We start from the raw sequence: 19,456 nt of genomic DNA, 5'->3' as shown, positions 1-19,456 counted from the left end.
CAGATGGGACCTGGTAACCCTACAGGCATTTGGTATTAAACATAAACTGTGCAGTGATGACTGGGATGGTAAAAAGAGCAGGACAAATATTTGAGCAGGAGAGCCATCCTTTCTTGATTCCTTCTGGTGAGCAGGGGTTGCTGTTGACATTGCTTCTGATCTGAGGTGGTGGGATCTGGGTCTTTCCAGATCTTTCCAGTTCACCTCCAGTGTTCTAATTGCTCTGGAGATACAGGGGAGCAATAAAGTGGGGAAGCTGCCCTTTACACCTGTTGGCATTTGAGGGTATAGGAGTGAGTGAAAGGGTTAGGAATCAGAAATGACACTTATTTAATGAAGGAACTTAGTGGCTCCACTTTTTTGTCTTTGATAATTCACATATTCAGTTGTGAAATATGACATACATACAGACAAGTGCTTAAAACATGGATGTTTAATAAATAGTCATAAAAGAAGCAGCCCTTCAGCACACCTGTCCTCAGCAGCCCCTGCTCCCACCTCAGACGAAATCCCACCTCAGCACCACCCCCTGCCTGGTGCTCCTTTCCTTCCTTCTGTGTCCCCAGTTTTGCCATCTACTGATGCATTCCTAAACAACACTTTAATTTTGCCTATTTTTGAACCTTATATAAATGGCGATCCTACCCAGAAAATCTTCTGGGTCTTCTTTGGCTCTGTAGTACATTGAGATGTACCCATGTCGTTTCGTGGAAGCTGGGCGGTAGTACACTGTTCCTGGAAGGAATCTTAATCCCGCTTCCCAGACGCCTCCCTTGCCCTCGACCTCTCGCTCCGCTTTGCTGCTGGTTGTCCCACCGTTAACATCGCTGAGTGCCCCTGAAGTTTGTGTGGCCACATGAGCCGAACCATGCTGGGGACATCGCCTACCTTCTGAATCTCATTCTCCTCCCCTGTGAAAAGGAGGTTGAGGATAAAAATGATTGGAGCACTTTTGGGGGGATCAGATGGGCTGATGTTTTGTTAAGGGTGTGGTGTTCAGTCACACAGTGGTGTGTCGTGGTGAGTACCGTTGAGGGCACGTGCTCTGGGAACGGAGCCGGAGGTGGAAGGCTGACGGAGAAGAAGAGTCGGAGTGGGTTGGGGGGTTTTTGTTTTAAGAAGCGGGAGAAAATGTGTCCCACTTGTTTAAACAAGGGTAGTGATAGCAGAAATCCCCTGGAGCCCCAGAGCTTCCATTGCATGGTCCACCCAGTTGGCTGTTGAGTTTTAGCTCACAGCTGGCTGTGCACAGGGCTGAGTGAGCTGCTCGTCGTGGAGCCGGGGAGCCTGGGTTCCAGCCCCAGGGAGACAGGCGGGGCAGGGAAAGGGCATCGTGGCCAGTGCAGGGCCTGTGGGGAGTGAGGCAGGGAGGGGGAGATTGACGCAGAGTTCCCAAGGACCCCCGGACAGCCACCAATGGCAGGTGCCTCTGTAGCGCCTGCCGGCTGCCCAGGGAATATGTTCTCATTGTTCGTGTTGGTTTCCCCAGCCGTGAGCAGGAGGCTTCGGCGAGGTAGGTGTGTCTTCCTCAGCCGTGCTTTGCCTGCACTGACCCCTGAGATCTGTGATTCACTTGGAAACCTCTGGTACTCGTATGTCCTTGGTTTTTAGGAAGATAATTTCTCTCATGGCTCTTGGAGGCGTTGGGAGGATGCATTTGTCCAGTGTTTGGAAACTGAAAGGTATATAACATGGGTGCTGAGTGCTATTGTGATGGTTACACTGCAGTGAACCGAAGCGCAGCTCAGAAGTGTTGTTGGTAGAGGCTGGCGATTCCTGGGTGTCTGCATCGGGGGGGGGCTTGTTGCTTCTGGTGCCCGGCACATTCTGGATTTACGTGGACCCTTTTTTCTTGTCTTTCATCTAAGGCAAGCACTGCCACAGGTCGAGAGGGGGGAAGCGGGGATTTTTAGACAATGTCATTGGCAGAAAAGGGTCCTGTGAAGATGCTGGGTGTGAGAAGAGTGTGACAAGTCCTCTGGGCCTTTGCCTGGTGGCTTTCATAGAGGAAAGGGAATGTGTTCTTGGGTGTATTCCAGGTACTGTGGAAAAAAGGCACTAGCGTGGACCAGGCACTTCTCTTTTAATAATAACTCGTCCTTGTGTAAGATAAAGGCGCCTGTTGTACTTTAATTGACGGGAAACTTCATCTCGGGTCAAGAAATTTTTGAGGGTCACGCAGCCAGTGAGAGGTGGGCCTGGGGTTCAGCGCCTGTCCCTGGGGCCTGGCATCTCTCCTTTATACCGTGCTGCGGCCCGGCCACCTGCCAGCTCAGGCTCATTGGGATGCAGAGGTCCCTACATTGGGTCTGGGAAGTGCCTTTGTGCTGGTGGCTTGCTCTTTTTTTTTTTTTTAAAGATTTTTTTGATGTGGACCGTTTTTAAAGTCCTTATTGAATTTGTTACAATATTGCTTCTGTTTTTATATTTTGGTTTTTTGGCTGCGAGGCATGTGGGATCTTAGCTCCCCGACCAGGGTTCGAACCCACACCCCCTGCATTGGAAGGCGAAATCTTAAACACTGGACTGCCAGGGAAGTCCCTGGTAGCTCTTTCTGATCTGGTCCTGAGGACATAGGCCCGTGACACCTAATCTGTTCAGATGAGACTAGCTCTGCTCTCCTGGGGAATGCCAAGTCAGCCACCATTGGCCGATCCCCAGGTAGCCACTGGCACGTCCTTGGCATTTCCACGTGTGGCCAGCGGCTCAGGCACCTGCCTGGGTTCTTTCTCCAGCTGTCATGGTCAGACAAGGTTCTGAGCCCCGTGGAGGCCCTGCCCGCTCTGTGCCTCTTCCCGAGAGGCGGACGCCCTTCAGTGTTCCTCACGGGTGTCGGCCATGGGCAGCTGAACGTACCTCCTTGAAGCATAAGGGCCCTCTCAGGCCGAGTTACCTGGATTTTGTTTTCACCCTCTTTCTGCAACTGGTGTGAACTGAAACTGCGGCAGAAGCTATGACAGGCCTCAGAGATTCAGCTGATGTTTGTCTCTGAGAGTCATACAGTGAACTCAGTTTCTTGTGCCGTGAAAGGTGGTTATTGCCCTGATAGCATCTCCTAGTCCCTGGTTTCACGGGTAAGTAAAGGGACACCTTCGTGGGCATGGGAGAAGGCTCTGGCATTAATGTTCCAGCACCTTCTATTAGGTGTTGGCCCCCAGGCCAGATCCAGCCTGCTGACCTCTGCCTTAGATCATTCTGCAGAAAGGATTTTTCTTGGCAAAAGGCCTCAGAGGAGCCGGTAGAAAGTGGGTAGAGAAGTTATTGTTTCATGGTTATGAAATTTCAGTTTAGGGTGATGAAAAAGTTCTGGAGATGGATATTGAACTTTCTTTATAAACCTTACCGTGACAACGATGGGTGGGTCTGATCAGTCCTGCTTTATAGCAGGATATATGCAGACTCAGAGTTGAAGCTATTTTTTTTTTAATTAATTAATTAATTTATTTATTTATTGGCTGCATTGGGTCTTCGTTGCTGTGCGCGGGCTTTCTCTAGTTGCATTGAGCGGGGTCTACTCTTTCTTGCGGTGCGCTGGCTTCTCATTGCAGTGGCTTCTCTTGTTGTGGACCACAGGCTCTAGGCGTGCGGGCTTCAGTAGTTGTGGCACGTGGGCTCAGTAGTTGTGGCTTGCGGGCTCTAGAGCACAGGCTCAGTAGTTGTGGCACACGGACTTAGTTGCTCCGCGGCATGTGGGATCTGCCCGGACCAGGGCTCGAACCCGTGTCTCCTGCATTGGCAGGCGGATTCTTAACCACTGTGCCACCAGGGAAGTCCCTGAAGCTATTTTCTTAAAATTTCATGGCGAGTGGGAGGGCCATCGTTCAACCCCAGGGCTTTCTGAACTTATTTTGCCATAGATGTCTGGGTCTAAAGGAAAGCTGGAGGACTTGGGGCTGGTTCTTGCCCAGAGGACTTTTTAAAATGCTACAGAAGTACTTGAAAGGTTTGTTTTGTCCCTTTTTATGCCTTTTCCTTGGACCCTCATACCTGTCCTGGACATGGAGGAGCCAGAGGGACGCCTGGACAGGGCTTGGCCTCCCCGGGAAGAGGGGTTTCCTAGCGGAAATCTCCACTTGCCTGCTTTGGGGCCCAGCTGAGGGTCTGTAGCTTCTGTTTTGTCCTGGCTGCCCGGTCATGGCCGAGCAGGACCTGCTGCCACGTGCGGTCACGTTCTGAGCCTCCGGTATCCGCTGCCCACAGGAGCTGCTTCAGCCAAGATAAGCCGACTCCTTGCTAATCAGCCCCTGCCAACTTCCGCCACCCTGAGCCCGCAGGCTGCCTGGGCCATGGGCTGGGCTTTCCCCGGAGCCCGACGGCGCTCCCCTGGCCTCTCTCATTTCTGAAGTTGTCTTTTCCTTTCTGCCCTCATTTTTGCCTTTCTTGGTTTCAAACTTGAACAGACAGATTTTGTTCCTGCGAGTGGACACTCACCGTCCTCTCCTGGTCATCTGCATTCTTGTTGTGTGGTCCTCAGGCTGGAAGCCTTTCGTAATCACTCTGGGTTTTTCCACGCTCAGCCCTCTCTGCCGTGACTGCGTCTGACCACTGGTTCAGGATCCCGCAGGCGGTTCAGGGGACACGGGGACACCTGGGGGAGCTTCTGGGCTCTTAAAATAGCATCAGCTTCCTCCATGCTTTTAAACCTACTTTGACCTCATATGGTTGTACCTGGTATGTTCATCCTGAGCTGATTTGAATTAATTTATTTGGTGTAAAGTAGGCCCTTTTAAAATCAAATGGTTTGTAGGAGGCATCAGGTTTGGGGGGGTGGAATCCACAATGAAAATGAAACCTTGTACGGAGCTTAGAGTAGCTTCTTTTAAGTGTTTTATTTTAACTTATTTTTATTTTTTAAATTAACTCTAATTTTTATTTTTAAAATATATTTTGAATTTTTAGCAAGTCAACCAGGGAGAAAGAATGAGGGCATCTTGTTTCTTGGGTTCCTAAGTTCTTTTTTTCTTTTTAAATTTATTTATTTATTTATTTTTGGCTGCGCTGGGTCTTCGTTGCTGCGCGCGGGCTTTCTCTAGTTGCGGTGAGCAGGGGCTACTCTTCGTTGCGGTACGCGGGCTTCTCATTGCGGTGGCTTCTCTTGTTGGGGATCATGGGCTCTAGGCACGTGGGCTTCAGTAGTTGTGGCACGCAGGCTTCAGTAGTTGTGGCTCGCGGGCTCTAGAGCACAGGCTCAGTAGTTGTGGCGCATGGGCTTAGTTGCTCTGCGGCATGTGGGATCTTCCCCGGGCCAGGGCTCGAACCTGTGTTCCCTGCATTGGCAGGAGGACTCTCAACCTCTGAGCCACCAGGGAAGCCCCCTACTAAGTTCTTTCTCAGGTTCAGAGTTCATGCTGGTCCTGTGCTTAAGGAAAAACACCCTAAAAAAAAAAATCACATTTAATTATAAAAGTAATGCAATTTCTACTGTCAAATCCAGGAAATTGTAAAGAAGAATGATTAATAACAGTCAGAATATTTCTTCACCTAGACGTAATTTGTTAGCATTCTGGTGTATGTTTTCATCTACACCTATGCTTGTCTAACAAAATTGAGATCTTACTATTACTTTCTGTTTCCCCTAACATTATACTGAAAGCATTTAAGCATTTTCCCATGGCATCAAACCAATCTTGCAAACATCACATGGATGGGTCATAGATTGTCGAACCATTCCCATTTTGGGGACTATATTTGCAGGTTTGCACTGTTACAAATAATACATCTTTGTAGTTAAATCTTTGACCTCATTTGTGATTACTGCCTTGAGAGAAAATCTCGGAAGTTATTGGATCAAAGGATATACATACTTTTGCATTTCTCTACATGGACAAATTGCTTTCTGGGAAAACTTGTTCTGGAGTAGACATTCCACCGGCAGAGAATGAGTGTCTGTTTTCTCTTCAGTGTTTAGTCTTTATAATCATTGATAATTTAAGTGAAAAGTGGTACCTCGCTGGTATCTTCATTTAAATTTGATTACTAGTGAGGTTGAACACTTTCCCTATGTTTTTGGCCACTTTTATTTCTTTCATTAGTTTGTTCGTGTCCTTTGGCAGTTATTCTGTGAGGTGGTAGCATTTTTCTTGTAGATTTGGAAGAGCTCTTGTAATGTTAGTAACTCTTTGTCATAATTGCAGGTATTTTTCTCCACCAGGTTGCTTATTAGTTTTGTTGATTATATGTATGAGTGTGTGTGTTTATATGTACACAGGTTTTTAATTTTCGTATAGATGGATCTATCTTTATATGTTTTTTGTTTTATGCTTATTACAAGTATTCAAAGTTTTCTTCTAAATCTGGGAGACAACTTTTAATTTAACTCATTAATCCATTTGAAGCTTATTTTGGTGAAAAGTATGAGTAATAATCTGTATCTTTTTCCAAAAGATCCCTTTCCCCAGCTCTGTCTATTGAAATTCTGTTCTTTCCTCAATGACATGTAAGGCCATCTTTATCATGTACTATATTCTCGTATGTTCCCATCCTTTTTCTGGGCTATCTGTCATTTTCCATTATCAGATGCTGTTGGAATTAAAGTAACTTTGAGCCCTTCTCATTGTCCTTTTCCAAAGATCCTTTTATACAAAGTTAAAAGTCACTTTGTCTAGGTGGAGAAAGAAATATTCCCTCTGGGAATCAATTCAGCGAAAAGACACTTGGGGCTTCAATGCCAAAGAATCAGTCGCACAAGTTAGGGATGCATTTCCCAAAATAAGACTTTGCATAGTTGTGAAAATTTAAACAGGCATCTTGCCAAGTATCCTATGTACCAGCTGAAGGATCCACAGGGCAGTGAGTTGTAACAAAAAGGGCTATTTTTGTGTTCCCAGACTCCTGCCGTGAAAGAACATATACTATTTTCAAACCAGATGCATCCTTCTGGTTTTTAGATTCTGCCACTTCCTGGCTTATGTGTTTATTAGGACCACAGCTTCATGTTGTTCTGCAAATGATGTACGTTCCAGTGCTGTTGGGTTTGTCTGCCCTTTCATATCTCGGTGGGAACCACTGACCCTAGAGTGGGATACCCAGGTATTTTCCCAACTGTGAGATGACCAGTAGTTCTCTAATCCTGGGTTCCATAGAAATTCCTCAGGGGTTTTACAGGCTGTGAACAATAAAGATTTTAATCAGCAGAGAGAGTGTTTCATTGCTTATTTTATGTATTTGGGTTCTCTGTAAGATTTTGTTTTGTCCATCACTGATATGTTCAACAAGCCCTGACCTAGATAGTCTAAGGTCTCTTGGAGTTCTGAAGTCATGTAATTCTGTAGTTCCTCATGCTGTCAGCTCACCCAGAGGTAGCCCCGGGTGTCCAATTCTGTGTGCTTGTTAATAGAGAAGAAAGGAAACCTGGAGAATACTCTAGCCCACCAATTTCAGACTGAATGTCGATTCAGGGATTGGCCCATTGTTTTCCCCCATTTTTTCTTTTGTCCCCCGGCTGCCTGGTGGCTTCAGAACATGCTCCCCCTTATCTTCAGGTGTGGGGTTCCTCCATCACTTACCTTTGTTCCACCAGGAGTAGTTCATGATCTCGAGCTGTATGCTTTCTGTCCCAGGCAGGGAACGTGGTGACGGGAGAGATGGTGGAAGAGCTTATTCTTTCAGGAGCAGATATAATCAAAGTGGGCGTTGGACCAGGTAAGACTTGCTGGGAGCACAGCATGGGGTGTGTGGGGTGGGGGCAGAATTGTGATCTGGGGCTTGGAGGGACCGGAGATGCCCAAAAGGTACCCCATGAATGATCCATCCACAAGTTTAAAGCACATTTCTTTTGGAAGTATCATTGAGCTTCTGATCAGAAGAGCCTCCTGAACAGAAATATCATTGAGCTGCTTTCTGATGCCTCTGGGGAAGTTCTGAATGAACTTGAATGTGATTCGAATGAGCTCTTGGTTTCAGAACATTAACGTGGAAGAAAAGAATGAGGTCTCGTGAATGATCCCATTCACCTTGAAGAGGAAGGTGAAGGGTGGAGAATCCATGGGGACAAGTTTATGTGAATGTTTGAGGGACCCCAAACATCGCAAATAGGCATGCAGCTGTGAGGTCACAGTCGAACTTGACCTGTGGCTTAGGCAGTTCTCAGCTTTGGCTCCTCGCCTGGTACATATGCATCTCAGATTTTGCAGCATCCTGCCGGGCCTTCTCTCCCAGGATCGCCATTGGCATTTTGAACTGAGGAACGAGGAGGAACCTTTCTGTCCTATACTGGGCGGTTCCATTTTCTCTTGGGGCCACTTGATGCTGGCCTTCCCCTTTGGCCAGACAGGAGCATGAGCTTCTGTGTTTTTAATGTCTTCATTGTCACATTTTAAAATTCCTCCTTGCACATCCTTTATTAACCAAACACTAAAATCGAAGAGAAGGAAAGAAGGAGATACACATTTTTTTTCTTTTTTAATTATTAGCACCTTTATTTATTTATTTATTTATTTATTTATTTATTTATTTATTTATTTATTTATTTATTTATTTATTGGCTGTGTTGGGTCTTCGTTTCTGTGCGAGGGCTTTCTCTAGTTGCGGCGAGCGGGGGCCACTCCTCATCGCGGTGCACGGGCCTATCACTTTCGCGGCCTCTCTTGTTGTGGAGCACAGGCTCCACACGCGCAGGCTCAGTAGTTGTGGCTCACGGGCCTAGTTGCTCCGCGGCATGTGGGATCTTCCCAGACCAGGGCTCGAACCCGTGTCCCCTGCATTAGCAGGCAGACTCTCAACCACTGCGCCACCAGGAAAGCGCCGTTTTTTTTTTTTTTAAAGAAACCTATATCTTGTGTATTTATTTTTGGCCGCGCTGTGCGGCATGCACGATCTTAGTTCCCTGACCAGGGATTGAAGCCATGCCCCCTGGAGTGGAAGTGTGGAGCCCTAACCATTGGACTGCCAGGGAAGTCCGGAGATACACATTTTCATTTGGGAATAAAAAATAGCAAAGATTTTTTTTTATAGATATCGTCCACCCAGAAGACACTACCAAAAAAGGAAGCAAATAATAAACCAATATGAGAAGAGTCTTTGGGAGAGCACTGCCGGGATGCAGAAGACGTCGTCGTGTTGTGACCTGGCACCGTTGTCAGCCTTGAGGAGCTAGGGTGGACATGAGGAGACTCTTGGGGAAGGGGAGCCCTGTTCGCTTGTGAAAGGCCCCGAGCTTTTAACACACAGGGAGGTTTTCAAGATTGGGCTTTTAATATTGCCACTCACCTAAGCCAATTTGTAACCTTCTGAGCAAGAGGAAAGGTCACTTTGGTCTTTACTGGCTGTCTGTCATTATTGAAAAGTCAGAGAGGATAAAGCCCAGTTCTTGCTTACAGGGCACTCTGCCCGCTTAGAATGGGCTGTTAATAGATTAGGCTTGTAAATAGAGTCGAATAGGCTGATAATAGACCGGGAAGGCTCTTTTCCCCCAAAGCAGAGCACGCACCAGTCACCTATTTAATCAAGTGTATTGAGTGTCTCCTAGCTGCCATCGTGCTGGGTGGGTGCTGTACAGGATGTGAGGTGTGTAAGTGGTCTTCTCGGCCCTCAGAGCCGTTCCTGATGTAATCTTGAGCATTCAGCCGCCCTCGTTTCCTTCCCAAACGTCCTCTACATATACAGTCTCTTTCCCCCGAAGATTTATTGTCCTTCCACTGTCGCTGTGTGCCTCCCAGGCTGCCTGTTTAGAACAGGCGTGACTGAAAGGAGTAAGAGGCTTTCTTTGAGCCTGATGTATTGGAGCCACTTCTGTAAAATTATTGGAGATGATGTTTACATTTCACGAATTCTTCAGCATAAAAACACTGGGTACTGTCTAGATGACAGCATTAGAAAAGGTTCATTACGGAACAACTCCTGGGACTTGGGAAAAGGCATTAAAAATGCACCCCTCGCCCCACCCCATGCTCTGGGCTGGTACCCAGTTTCTCCTTTCAACCTGGGGCTTAATCAAGACCACTCCCACGCCTTGTCCCTCAGCTGTACAGAGCTCCAGGCCGCTGCAGCTGAGCCCCTGCCCTCCGTTGAGGATCTGGCAGATGAGTGGGAAAGGAGAAAAGCGAATTCTGAACCAGAACCAGAGGTTATACAACTCCAGTTGTACCTCGTATAGTGTGTGCCTGGGACAGGGGTGCCTTGGTCAGGAGAGAAGGTCATTGGCCCAGGGTAGTGAGTGGCCCGTGTTGTGAGGATGGCCAGGAAGAGGCGGTCCTGCCCCGCAGCTGGATGCTGGAGAAGGTGGCTCCCCAGTCCTGGTTTCCCTGCTGGAGCCTCAGGGTGTAGCCGCGGTTCTCTAGTCCTGTCCCTAAAGACCCCCCCTCCCCCCGGGAGAGGTCTGTGGGAAGCTGAGAAGCCACTGGTGGTGGTGGGGAGCCTCGCCCGAGGGTCTGGTGGGAGGGAGGAGTTCACGCCCAGCTTTTACACCGGCCCCAGGGCGCCCCATAGGCGACACCAGCAGACCTGCAGGAGGGACTGAGTGAGTGAGTGGTGAAGCGGTAGAGACAGGGACGTGGGTGACTCATTCATTCTTGAGTTCACGCGTTCTTTCTGTGACTATTTATAGTGCCCTTATTATGTTCAGGGCTCTGTTCTCAGCGCTGGATTGACCACACTGAATATCCATGGAGCTAACTTACCCTCCAGCAGAGAAAACAGATCCTCGGTTCTTAGCAAATAATGATTTAAATGCTGTTTTTGAAATGAGGGCTGTGATGAACAACTTCCCTGCGGCAGTGACATTTAAGATGAAGCCTGAAAGATGAGAAAGGGTTGGCTGGACCAGGGGGTTGGTGCAGAGGGGAGCGCTCCACAGAGAGAACAGCGTGTACGGAGGATCCCCGAGGTGGGAGGAACTGAAAGGGCAGCGTGCCTGGAGCCTGCTGAGAAGGGGCGGGAGGAGAGAAGGGGCAGAGCAGGGGAGATGGTCCAGAGCTTGATCCAAGTGGTCTCGGAGTGGGTGCTCGCCTGCTGGGAGGGAGGGGGAGGCTTGAGCAAGGGGACCTGTGCTGGAGAGGCCCGTGCTCTTGGCGTGACTCGGAGTGGACCTCCCTGGGCTAATACTCTGCAGGCAGTCAGCCAGGACTGGAGTTGACTGTGGGGAGGGCAGAGGTCTAGGGGATGACAGCATCGAGGTGGCTGGTGTGAGTTCTGCAGTGGAAGCTGACCTCCGAGTCCTGCCGGGACTGGGTGGGAGATGGACCACGAGAGGGTGAGGACCAGGAGGCTGGGGCGTGGAGAGGACGGAGCCGAGGCAGAGGGAGGCTGCAGGAATGCCCTGAGCGCCGGCTCCCTTTTCTCAGGCGCTTACTGCAGGCTGGGCAATTTTCATCCCTCTTGTCATTTAATCTTCCTCACAGCCCTATGAGGTCAGTGCTTTTATTTTCATTTTACAAGCGAGGCACCGAGGCTTAGAGAAGTTAGTAATTTGACAAAGGTTCAAGGTCAAGGAGGCTCAAGGTCATGGGAGGCATCTGCAGGTCCCTTGTGGTTGTGTGGAAAGTGAAGGAAGGTGGGAAAGAATGGAGTTTAAGGATGGAGGGTCAGTAAGTGGGAGCTGATGTCACAGAAGAGAGTGACAGTGACGGTGTAGGGTGGAGTGTCCTGGGCATTAGCAGATGACGGTGATGAGGCCCTGAAGGGATCCGAGGCCAGATGGTGGCCACCTCCATTGAGCTGTGGGGCAGCCCCATGGCTCCCCTCCCGCCACTGTGGAAAGTTCACCCCCAGAAAATTGGGGCAGGGCTGTGTGACGGTGATGGAGGCTCGTTTTGTATCCCGTTCTGCTCATTCATAACCATCTCTCTTTGGGGTCTCCCTCTTCTTCCATCCAGGTTCTGTGTGCACCACCCGCACCAAGACGGGAGTGGGCTACCCCCAGCTGAGTGCTGTGATCGAGTGTGCAGACTCGGCCCACGGCCTGAAGGGGCACATCATCTCGGTAAGTGTCCAAGTGGGGCTGGCAGAAGGGTCTGGGAGCATCTGAGGAAGGCCTCTGCTCCCTGGCTGCCCTTCACCTTGTTGGCATCCTGTGGGCTCAGGAGTGAGCCAGGCACACGGACACAGCATTTGGTGACAATCGACCCTACTCCCTATGGATTCAGCTCGAGGTGGTGGGTAGCATGACGGGGGGATACGTGGGGAGCTTTGAGAAAATGAGAGGGCCACGTGTTAGCTTGCTAGGGCTGCCGTCACCCCAGACTGGGTGGCTCAAACAAGAGAAATATATTGTCTCACAATCCTGGAGGCCAGAAGTCCAAGATTAAGGCGTCAGCAGGCCATGAAGCCTCCAGGGAAGGCTCTGTTCCAGGCCTCCCAAGCTTCTGGTAGTTCCTTGGCTTATGGCACCAGAGCTCCAGTTTTTACATGGCGTCCTCCCTGTGTGCATGTTTGCCTTTGTGTCCAAATTACTCCTTTTTATAAGAACATCCGTCATTTTGGATTAGAGGCCCATTCTACTCCAGGGTGACCTCATTTTCGCTAATCACATCTGCAGTGGTGTCAGATGCTGTCACCACCGGTTACCATAGTGAGAGCACATTCAGTAGGATGTTGGGGGCAGAAGTTAGATTTTTGTGGGTGGAGAAATGTATGGGAAGGAGGTGAGCAGAAAGCAGAGTCAATGATCATGAAGCTTCTGGAAGTCAGCACCTCAGTCCTCAGCCACTAAATATCAAGGATTGAATGAATGTCAAGTTAATCCTCAATTTATCTATTATTCTACTCCACCTTTATCGACATGACCATCATTCACATAGTTACCACGTCTCTCCCCTTCTAGATGAGATGCTCAGAGTAGGACAGAACACGTCAGATATAACTGGATGGACTTGGACAGAGTTATGGCTTCCACCTATGTGGGTGATACATACATACATATATATTATATATAAGTAAATTATGTATATTTAATATATATATTGAAATTCTGAAGTAGTGGTGTATTTTTAGTGGTGCTGTAACAATGAACTACATTGAATATAGTAAATTAAATCTTCAGACCTTTTCACTTGTCCAGTTGCTAAGCCAAGCTCCCACATTAAATAATTGACAGGTTATTTTGAAAAAAATCCAGATGTAGTAAATTACATATCCTGGTGGAATGATCTCTTGTTGATTTTGGCTCAGCATTTCAGCTGGTGAGATTTGATTTCTGGACCTGCTTTGAGGGTATAATAATACTCTTTAAAAATCCCTATGTGCACACCATCTCATTTGAGTTTTACTATGGCATTTGAGCCCTGCAGCCATTGCTTCCCCGCACGTGACTTGTTACAACCAAAACGAAGATCTAGTTCTTTGCCTCGTGGTCCAGCGTGCACTTGCTGTGCTCTTTCGAGTTCTTCATCCAGACTTTCCATCCATCCATTCAGTCAGCACATATTCATTGAGCATCTACTGTGTGCTAGAAGCCTGAATAAATGACCGAAGATTTACTGGATGCTGACAGAGCATCTAAGACCTTCCATTTAATATCCTTTCCTTTAAGCTTTTGCTCCAGTGAACAAATTAAGACCCATTTATTGAACAACTCCTGTGTAAAAGGCTGACATAGAGCCATCCTACCTTTACGGAGTGTGGTGATTGAACTCACTGGAGTCACCAAACAGCACTGTCCTCCAATATGGTTCTCAAATGCTCACCGTAGCCTCGTCTTGGGCTGGCTGCATGACATTCACCAGGGAGACACTTCACCATAGACATTCCTGGACCCCATCCTGTTGAATTAGACTCTTCATAGTTTGCCCTCCAGAGCACCATGTGTAATTAGTTATAAGTCTCCATTCACCATGAAGAGTCTTAATAACAATTTAGACCTTATATATCTTCCTTGAGTGGCCACCATTTCTAAATCAGTGGAGGTCAAATTAATGAAGTTTTAGTATGAACTTATTCTGAGATCCCATACTTGTGTCTTTCTAGAAATTTCACAGTTGCTTAGTTTATAGGACCATTTGGGGAGTAGGGGTGGAGGCTCTGCTTGCACCACAAGTGACTCTGAAAATCAACTTGGGACCTCCTTACCCACCATCATTTTATAGCTTATGTCAGCAGTTCTCTAAGTGTGTGCCCAGACCTGGAGTATCAGTATCAACTGAGAACTTGTTAGAAGTTCTTGGGCCCCGTCTCAGACCTACTGAATCAAACTCTGAAGGTGAGGCCCAGGAATCTTTTAACAAGCCCTCTAGGTAATTCAGATGTTCTCCCAAATTTGAGAACCACTGGCTTCTAGAGTCGAGGGTCGGTACACACAGGTCGGGTCCGTGTGCCAGAGCCAGAGCTGTCTGCTGGCACCCAGGGAACAGCTTCTGTGAATTTCTCAGTTAGGAGCAGTGACAGCCCAGGCTGGTGATACCAGTGCTCCAAGGTTCTTATTTTTGCATTGATGGCCAGAGCTTTCCTAGATGGGGTTAGAAGTTCAATCCGTACTGCAGACCCCGTGAAGTTCACAGACTTATATAGGTTCTGCACCCTTGACTTCAGCTCATTCCTTCTGACCAGCAGCTGAGTGTCTTGGGGTTCAAAGCAGCTGTTTTTCTCACTGTCCCTTTGTCTAATGGAGTTTCACAAGCAGGTTTCTCCCACTTGCCAAGAGTCCTAAACCCACTGGAAACCCATCAACTGTTTGGATCCTGCCACTTTGTCCAGTTTCCTTCCAGCTGTCTCATTTTACACTTTCGTTGCTGAATTAGCATGTCTGTGCTACTGAAGTTCAGAAGGAAGCCACAGCAGGGGGTTGGTTACACCCGAGAGGCTGGACTTGAACTAGGTTTCTATTTATTGTGGTTCACGTGGGCTTCTGAGAGGCAGAAGACTGAGAAATCCAGGACACCTCCTGGGTAAGTGAAGATTAAGGTGTGACCAGTTCATTTTGTCTTGTCATCTGCTAGGGACATGACACAAAGGAGAGCATTTTAAAGGTGGAAACATCATTAGAGGAAGTAATGGCTGACATGTATTGAGCATCTACTGTCTTTTGGGCACGGTACACCTATAATCTCTAATCCTTGGAACAAACTAGGTATTAGGTAGCTGTTCTCTTCATTGGACAGGTGTATTAGGGTTCTCTAGAGAAACAGAACCAATGGGGTGTGTGTGTGCGTGTGTGTAGATATAGATTTATTATAAGGAATTGGTTCATGCGATGATGGGGCTGAGAAGTCTCAAGATCTGCAAGGTGGGTTGGCAAGCTGGAGACCTAGGAGAGCTGATGGTGTGATTCCAGTCTGAGTCTGAAGGCCTGGGAACCAGAGAGAGCCAGTGTTTCCATTGGAGTCAGCGTCCAGGGTCCCACTTCTAAGGCAGTCAGTCAGGAAGAATTCTCTCACTTGGGAAAATCTCAGCTTTTTTGTTCTATTCAATTATTCAAGTGATTAGGTGAGGCCCACCCACATTAGGGAGGGCAGTCTGCTTTACTCAGTCTACTGATTCATGTGTTACTCTCATCCCCAAAACACCCTCACAGAAACACCCAGGACAATTTTTTGACCAAATGTCACTCCATGGCCCCATTGATGCCTAAAATTAACTGTCACACCCAGTGAGGAGACTGAAGCTTTGAGACCTTAAGTAACTTGTTCAGCATCACACTGCTGGTGGGGGGCAGAGCCAGCTCTCAAACTGAGGTCTGTTCATCTCCTGTGTTCCACTCCTTCCCTTGACCGCCCTCATTTAGAAAGTGTGGAGACTCAGAGGGTGAAGGGCTAGCTGAAGTCACCAAGAATGCGGGGTTGGCCCAGCATCCCGGGTCTGCTCCTTTCCCATCACACTGCTTTGGGGGACTTCAGCTTAACCTGTGCTTATAGCTCATCTTTTCCCCACAGGGTCCCCAAGAATGTCTTCAAGTGAAGGGATCAGAGTCAGGACCCAGTGAACCCTTAGGAAGGGGAGGGATTGGAACAACCAGATGAGTTCATCGTCCACTGATACCCAGAATGGCTTGGACTTTGTAGTGCTTCACAGGACCTAAAAAAAGGTCCTGTGATGAGGTTGGCTGGGATCACTATTGTCTCTTTACTCAAGGCCAAAATTTTAACCAATGCATTTGATAAAGACCTAGAGAGCGTGCTTCTCTAGTTTGAGGAGGGAATGATAGAGGTCAAGCTGATTCAAAGTTACCCCGGACCCCCTCCTTGTCTACACCCAGTCAGTAGGGCTCTCATCCACTCACTGACCCTCTGCAAAGAAGGAAAGATTGATTGGCAAATTTCTTATTTTGTTGATTTAATGTAGTTGTTTAGGAAACAGACCATTATTTGGAAAGACCTAAACAAAGTCATTCAAATAATTTATTTTGAGGCTTGAAGAATTCCCCATCCAAAAAGGTTTAGCCTAGAAAAAGTGAGAAATACAAAGATAAAGGAAATAAAGATTACTAGAAATGCCATCCTTTTCAAAAAATTTATTTTACTATAGTTGATTTACAATGTTGTGTTAATTTCTGCTGTATAGCAATGTGATTCAGTTATACATACATATATTCTTTTTTATTATGGTTTATCACAGGGTGTTGAATATAGTTTCCTGTGCTGTACCGTAGGACCTTGTTGTTTATCCATTTATACATAATAGTTTGCATCTGCTAATTAATCCCAAACTCCCAGTCCATTCCCCCTTCAACCCCCTCCTTCTTGGCAACCGTAAGTCTGTTCTCTGTATCTTTGAGTCTATTTCATGGATAAGTTCATTTGTGTCATATTTTAGATTCCACATATAAGTGATATCATATGGTATTTGTCTTTCTCTTTCTGACTTACTTTATTTAGTATGATAATCTCTAGGTCCATCCATGTTGCTGAGAATGGCATTATTTCATTCTTTTTTATGGCTTAGTAGTATTCCATTGTGTATGTGTACCATATCTTTTTTTATCCATTCATGTGTCGACAGACATTTAGGTTGTTTCCATGTCTTGGCTATTGTGAATAGTGCTGCTGTGAACATAGGGGTGCATGTATCTTTTCAAATTAGAGTTTTGTCTGCATATATGCCCAGGAGTGGAATTTCTGGATCATATGGTAACTATTTTTAGTTTTTAAAGGAACTGCCATAGTGTTTTCTCTAGTGGCTGCACCAATTTACATTCCCACCAGCAGTGTAGGAGGGTTGCCTTTCCTCCACACCCTCTCCAGCATTCGTTATTTGTAGACTTTTTGATGGTGGCCATTCTGACCTGTGTGAGGTGATACCTCATTGTAGTTTTGATTTGGATTCCTCTGATAATTAGTGATGATGAGCATCTTTTCATGTGCCTGTTGGCCATCTGTATGTCTTCTTTGGAGAAATGTTTATTTAGGTCTTTTGCCCATTTTTTTGATTGGGTTGTTTGTTTTTTTTTATTATGGAGTTGTATGAGCTGTTTGTATATTTTGAAAATTAAGCCCTTGTTGGTTGCATCATTTGCAAATATTCTTTCCCAGTCCGTAGGTTGTCTTTTTGTTTTGTTTATGGTTTTCTTCGCTGTGCAAAAGCTTGTAAGTGTGGTTAGGTCCCATCTCTTTATTTTTGCTTCTATAGAAATGCCATCGTAAGGTGACCACTGCTAATGTTTTTATATGTATGCTGCTAGACGTTTTTAGAGTTTACTCTTAAGTAGGGTTCTAGTCTCATTCTTCCATTATTATAGCTGTGTGACCTTGGGCAAGTCACTCAGCCTTTCTGAGTCTCCCTCTTTGTCTTTCCCCACCTATAAAATATCAGCTTCAGATTCTTGTGGTGTTTTAATAGAAAAATGAAGTTTGTAACAATCCCTTGTTCATAGCTGGTGCTTGATTCCAATTCCCTCTGCCCACTGCATGCTGACTTTTCACTGCCCCTTCTTTTAGGGCTGGGCAAGTATTTTTAAGAAGAGGTCATGCTGACAGTTCACAGATCGAATTGCCACTCATGTCATGTGATGCCTTTTCTACTAAAATATGTTAACACTCTTGGAAAACAAGTAACCCTTCGAATATTTGCATGTTGTTTTTTAAAAACTCTGTGCAGCTATGCATGTTCATGTATGAAAGTAAACGTGTCTCAGATTGCAAAGGTTTCCCCATACTGCTCTGCCTCCTGGGAACATGAAAGGATGCTTTAACCACTTCTGGAAATTACCTATAAATGGTAGTAGGGAGCAGACTCCTTTGCCGTAAAGCGTTATGTGACGTTGGGTTGCATTGGGTTAAATTGCAGTCCTGCTTGTTTGCTCTGCATTATCTGTTTCATAAATCCCACCACAGCACAATGAACAGACAAGGCCCTATGTATGGCTTCCTCTCTGTGGCACATCACAAAGTCCTATTAACTGTGGACATCTTGGCCCATCCTGGGAGGAGAAGACCTCATTTTCTTGGGGTCCCAAGAGCACAGGCTTTCTGAGTCAGCCCTCATCACTGACCACATGAGTGTGGCATTTTCAGAAGCCAGCACGAGCCACCCTAGCAGTCACGAGCTAATCACTCACTAGTGAGTGAGCAAAAGACTTAAGGACACACTTTTGTGCGTGTGTGTGCACCTGAGTACACTTTTTTAAAAGTCAGATCATGTTAGGGACTTTTTTATTGGGAGCATGAGTTTATTTAATCTTTTGAGGTTACAAGTTTGAAACGCTATTGTGGAGAACTGGTTTTGATAAAAAGATAAAGCACTTTAAAAATAATGGCAGGTCAAATGAAGGGCATAGAGGGGTTGCACCTTTGAAAGAGAAAGTAAATATGCTGGGGATTTGAAGCACCAACAGGATACACAGAGCCTTGACTGTCTTCACATGAAGGGCCTTGGCCAGATACCTTATATGGAGAGACTGCCTCTGAAATAATTGCTCATGAACCCGTGGCCCTCCGGGGTCAGGGAAGCCACATGTGAATAACGCACTTGATCAAGGAGGAGATAATTGCCGTCAGTAAATATTCATAAAAGCCAGAGATTGAGCCTTCACACCTGCCTTTTGATCAGAATTGCAAAGAAGCAAGGAAAGCAGTATTTGAGGTCTAGCTCCTGGAGGGACAGGCCTAAAAGCATATCGGAAAAGAAGGATTGAGTCACAGAGACCCACGTCCTCAGCTGGAGACGCTATTTGTACAGTGGTCTGTCCCAGTTCCACGGAGACGCCCTCCAACTCCAGGGGCGCGCGCACCTTCCTGCCATCATCACACAAGGTAGCCCGGGTGGCCTGGGTCTTCTGTGTCCTTCCCAAAGTGTGTCCCCCCTCCTGGGGACAGGCACTTCCCTCCGAGACCCGCTCTGGGCTCTGTCACGTCACGCCAGCCCCGAGCACTGACCCGGCTTCGGTGCCTCTGCTCCGTGCCTCTCCCTGCCAGGCAGGCTGCTACCCCAGGCCACCTCTCTGGCCTCTTCCTCCTCGGACCTCACACAGGCCCCATTGCCAATAGGACGTAGCAGCCTGGTTATTTTGTGCCTCTTGTGCTTGTAAGAAGACACAACGGGTGTGTGTCCTAGTAGCTTTGTACTGGGTCCCTGGTGTTGAAACATAAGCCCC

The 19,456-nt window shown here is 47.0% G+C and overlaps 2 protein-coding genes across 2 annotated transcripts in view; one reads left to right on the top strand and one right to left on the bottom strand.

The window, feature by feature from the left end:
- The window catches only part of ATXN1 (ataxin 1), a 432,099-nt gene that overhangs the window by 5,006 nt on the left and 407,637 nt on the right, over positions 1-19,456 (bottom strand). The gene's annotated exons all lie outside the window — the stretch shown is intronic.
- The window catches only part of GMPR (guanosine monophosphate reductase), a 42,428-nt gene that overhangs the window by 14,256 nt on the left and 8,716 nt on the right, over positions 1-19,456 (top strand). Inside the window, exons 5-6 of the mRNA XM_082345436.1 lie at positions 7,560-7,641; positions 11,811-11,917. Of these exons, the coding sequence (XP_082201562.1) occupies positions 7,560-7,641; positions 11,811-11,917 (189 nt within the window). The remainder of the gene's footprint in view (positions 1-7,559; positions 7,642-11,810; positions 11,918-19,456) is intronic.

This window comes from Balaenoptera borealis (genome assembly GCF_965194805.1).
Source record: "Balaenoptera borealis genome assembly, chromosome: 12".
NCBI lineage: Eukaryota > Metazoa > Chordata > Mammalia > Artiodactyla > Balaenopteridae > Balaenoptera > Balaenoptera borealis.
This window is presented reverse-complemented; position numbering and strand designations above follow the sequence as displayed.